Source organism: Heterocephalus glaber, unplaced genomic scaffold (genome assembly GCF_053883595.1).
Source record: "Heterocephalus glaber isolate CG9 unplaced genomic scaffold, H.glaber_assembly_v1.0 deba00001804, whole genome shotgun sequence".
NCBI classification, from domain to species: Eukaryota; Metazoa; Chordata; class Mammalia; order Rodentia; family Bathyergidae; genus Heterocephalus; species Heterocephalus glaber.
The window spans coordinates 84827-89710 of record NW_028258479.1 but is presented as its reverse complement, the minus strand read 5'-3'; the positions used below and the strand labels follow the sequence as shown (position 1 = coordinate 89710).

Sequence of the window (4884 nt, the reverse complement as noted above, 5' to 3'; positions counted from 1 at the left end):
GCACCTGATGGGCACAGAGCTTGGGGACCATTGTATGGCTTCGGGGTTGTGCCCACTGTGGTGCTGCTCCACTGTCTCTTTTCTACCACCAGATCACACTGGTCACAGCCACTTCATGCCCCTCCCTGGTTCCAGGTCTTTTCCTTCAAGATCATGCTCTTGTTCCTCTCTGTCCCTAGGGCTCACTGGTGCTAATTCAGTGATCTCTAGAGCATGCCTTGCTTGGTGTCCTAATTTGATGGACTCTATCCTGTGCATATTTTACTCTCTGGGCTCTGTCTCTCAGTTTGAATACAGCTAGGGCAGGTGGACACAGGGGAGTGACTGCTCAGCCAGCTGCCAAATTCAGCACCCCAGCTGATGCTGCACTTGGCCTCCTCCCGAGGGATTGGAAGCCCTGCCGAGATGGCACTCTCCTCAGTCTGCAGTTGGTGGTGGAATTGGGAGCTTCCCAACTGCAGCCCTGCTGCCATGATATGCTGGGCCCATGCTTCAGTACAGTAGACCCTCTCCCAAGATGGCATACACCAGAACTGAGCTTAAATCAGAGGTGCCTGACTGCACAGCCACCTGACTGCTCAGATAGACCCTGCATGCAGCAGTCCAGCTGCCAGTGCTCTACTCTGCCTTGTGCCCCAGGGTAGATGGTCCCCAAGACAGTGTTTTCACTGGCCTTTACCTGAAAGCAGTGCTGGGGATCCTGAGCCACTGGACAGCTCAGTCTGGTGCCTCAGTCAGTAAGCAGCTGGGGCACCTCTGCTGTACCTGGCTTTTTCCCACAGGGAATGGGTTACACTCACAACATGGCTTCTGCACCAGAATTGAGGGGCAGTGTCAGGACCCAGTGCCATTCCTACTTCTCTCTCCAAACACTACTAGTACAAGTATCATAAGGTAGGCTTCTCCAACACATGGTCTTCCAATATTAGGGATTTTTAATTCATCCTCCTTTCTGAGTCACTGCAGATGCTGACGAGCATCCACCCAGAGTCTGCACTGTGCTGCTAGCTCCAATCCACTGTGATAGTTTGCCTTCAGATCATTATTGTTTAAAAATATGACACCAAAGTGCCTCTATGTCAGCAACTCAGAGCATTTCCCTTTGAGATGATAAGGAACTTTTAGTTGTTGTTCTATGGATCTCCTGTGTTCATTAATTTCATCTTTTATACTTTTCTCTTTATGATTAATATTAAAAGTAAAATATTCTTTCCATTTAACTATAACTTGCTTAGCAATATGGAAATTACATATTTACAGTGTGTTACAAATGCAACATATATAGTTCAAGTTGCATACAATATATTAATATTTTTGAAGGAAAAAAGAAACCACATTTTTTTTCTTATATTGCTATTTCAATATCTGTCATGGAAACTATTAATCTTTAAAAGGAATAATTTTATGTAAGAAACATTGAAAAATTGAAAACAATGAAAAAATCACTCCATAATTCCCCTGAAGAAGCAAAAGGTCATGGACATATGAGATACATTTCTCTGCTACCACATGTTTATTTCCCAGTCCAGAGCTTCTTCATGGCATTTTTCATGTCTACATTTCTCAGAGTATAGATGAGGGGGTTCAACATTGGGGTCATAACAGTGTAAAACACAGTCAAGGATTTATCAGTGGGCAAGGTACAGGGAGGTCTCACATACATGAAAATGCAAGGAACAAAGAAGAGAACCACCACGGTGATGTGGGAGCCACAGGTGGACAAGGCCTTGCGCCTCCCTTCCTGACTCAGGTTCCTCAGGGAGTGCAGAATGATTCCGTAGGAGAAGAGCAAAAGGGAAAAGATGACCACACAGATTGCACCGTCATTGGCCACCACTGTCAGGCCAATAATGTAGGTGTCCGTGCAGGCGAGTTTCAGTAAGGGGTACATGTCACAGAGGAAGTGGTCGATGACATTGGGGCCACAAAAAGGAAGATTGTAAACACAAAGAATGTGAAGTACAGCATGCACAAAACCCCCAACCCAGGCCAGCAGCAATAGCAGCACACACACACGTTGGTTCATGATGGTCAGGTAATGCAGTGGTTTGCAGATGGCCACATAGCGGTCATAGGCCATGGCAACCAGGAGCAAAATCTCTGCACCACCAAATAAATGTTCTAAAAAGAGCTGAGTCATACAACCTTCAAAGGAAATGGTTTTCTTCTCATGGAGTAAGTCTATCATCATGTGTGGGGTAACTGTGTTAGAATAAACAGCATCCATAAATGATAAGTGGCCAAGAAAGAAGTACATTGGGGCATCCAAGGCTGGGCTGAGCATCACAGTCATGACAATGAGTAGGTTGCCTGCCATTGTCACCACGTAGATCAGCAAGAACACTGCAAATAATACTTTCTGACCCTGGAGGCTCTGAGTGAGCCCCAAGAGCACAAACTCAGTCACATTGTTCCTGTATTCCGTATGTCCTTCTGTGTGTCCTTGTATCATTGCTGAGAGCAAAATTATCTGTAAATATATTTATTACTAGTGAATCTGTAGTATTTTAGGATAATTTATTTGTTCCATAAATAAGCATGATGGTTTATTATATTATAGAACTCTAAGACATTATAACAATACAAGGTTTATTAAAGTGTGGTGCCCAATCTTAGCAGTCTTAGAGAATGACAATATCAGAAATGAGAAATTAGAAATATGCAGGGAAAGGATGGATTATGAAATGTAAATGGGTATGCTACAACAAGCTTTCCAATTGTGAGCTGATAAAATTACATGTATTTATTATGTCATAAACAAATATAAAAAAGCATTCAATATTTTATGTAAAGGGCTGACAAAATTTCTAGGTAATAAAACATGATTACTTTTTACATTCTTGCACCAGAAGAATCTTCCCAACTATCAGTAGAAATTTCAAATAAACACTGCAATTTCAAAAATTTATCAGAGTGTGAGAAATGATACCCTAAATGAATAGACAAAAGTAGTTTAGAGAAGATACTTAACATTTAGATGACATAGTTATTATCTAAAATAGGCAAGAACTTGTAAGAAATTAATAAATAAAAGACAAACCAGTAGCAAAGTGGACAAATTATATAAACATGCAACTAAGTGAAAACTAAACCCACATGACCAACAAACACATGTTAGGATGCTGATATTCACCTGCAAATGGAAAAAACAGAATGAAATACACAGATACCACTTTGTATATGTATGTCAGACATCAAAATTGACAAAGCTTTCAAAGTGACTAACATAAATGAAAAGGGTATTTTCTTACAGAATGAATTGTATAATGTTGGAATATTATTTACCATGTATATTGGTAATAAAATTATAAATACCTTTCAACATGACAATTTCATTTTTGGACATCTATTGCATAGCTATTAACATCCTAATATATGAGGATATATGCACAGCAGGTTTGTGGCATATTCATAATGGCATTAAAGAAAAATATAAAAACAAATGTAAGGTGGATGCTAGCAATGATCAAATAGAACACAAAATCTATCAGATAGAACAGACATTTAAGTGAATTAATTATATTTATGTCAGTACTCTTAGAGAATTTCCACATTACTGTTGAATAAGAAGGAAACATAACACTGCATATAACAGGATACTACTATGAAAGAAAAATCACCATGAATTTATCAACTTATAAATATTTCCATGTAGTTATATGAGCACAGGGGACATGGAAGTGTACGTGTTTTGTTATAATCATGGTTGATACTTGTGGTATCAAGGCAGAGAGATGCCAGGGGTTTTGTGTAAAGATTAAGATGACAAGATGGGTGAATCCAAAAGGCAGATAAGAGAAAGAAGAGAAGGGAAGCAAGGGAAGGGAAGGCAAGAGAAAAGAACAGAACAGAACAGAAAAAGAGAGAGCAAGCAGACCTGTAACATAGAGGAAGATTTCCCACAAGAAATAAAGCCTATACCATATTCAGGATCAAAATTCACTAGCCCAATTTCCTCTTAAAATGATCCTAGTAATGTCAGTTACTCTCTAAGTATCTGTTGACACTTACTTCAACATGACTTCATAAATTCTGTCCCGGTTCCTCTTCACAAACATGATTATTTGTCTTCCTAACTATGGTGCCTGTTTCTGCTCGTGCAGTAGATTTTATCTTCTTTATAACTCTGAAGAACAGTGCTTCTATGATTTTCCCTTCCATTTCTTACATCATCAATTTTCTTTCTTGTATTGCACCATTCTGTCCATATATTTATACAGTATTTCTCAAAGTTTATGCAGTATACTTCAGTGTTAAAACAATCTATCCTTTTGCCCCATATCACTTTGAAGCATGCACACAACCCTCAATTTTCTATTCCTCTTATATAATGTCCTTTCATATACATTGGAAGTCCAATGGTCAAAATGAGTCCTCCTCTTACTTGACCCAGGATTAAAATAAAAGCTTGCTTATTCAAATATGTCAGTGTGCTCTCTAATATCACTCACTTCTTTCAGCTTCATTCTTTCTACAGATGCTACATCATCGTCTCATATTTAACATTCTAAACAATGCTTAGAAGTAAACTGGGTTGATTCCATAGAGAGATTAACAAAAGTCTTCCACATAGTTGCACTTGAGGTTAGTTTGAGAAGATTCATGTTACAGGACATAAATTTCTTTTGGATTTTTATAATATTAAAATATCCAACAAGGATATTAAAGTTTGGAACCGATGTCCATATATTCTGGCAATCATTGAGAACTCCCAATATAATTCATAATCAGAATCACATAGAGCTTTTAAAAGATGATGAGTTCTTATATCACCAAGGTACTGTTCTTATATCATGTAAAGCCTAGTTCAGAATATTGCAAATAAATACTCTTTCTTGGTTACTTGCATGAGGGAGCACTCATTAGCCATTCTGTCCCAGTTCT

General features: G+C 38.8%; 1 protein-coding gene across 1 annotated transcript; it reads right to left on the bottom strand.

Annotated features, from left to right (window-relative positions):
- Nucleotides 1-1513: 1513 nt before the first annotated feature.
- On the bottom strand, nt 1514-3195 carry LOC147820780 (olfactory receptor 4A15-like). The gene is made up of 2 exons (XM_087203577.1): nt 3181-3195; nt 1514-2410 (listed from the first exon to the last, which is right to left on the bottom strand). Exons 1-2 carry the CDS (start codon nt 3193-3195, stop codon nt 1514-1516), a joined length of 912 nt encoding a protein of 303 aa, XP_087059703.1.
- Nucleotides 3196-4884: the final 1689 nt, after the last annotated feature.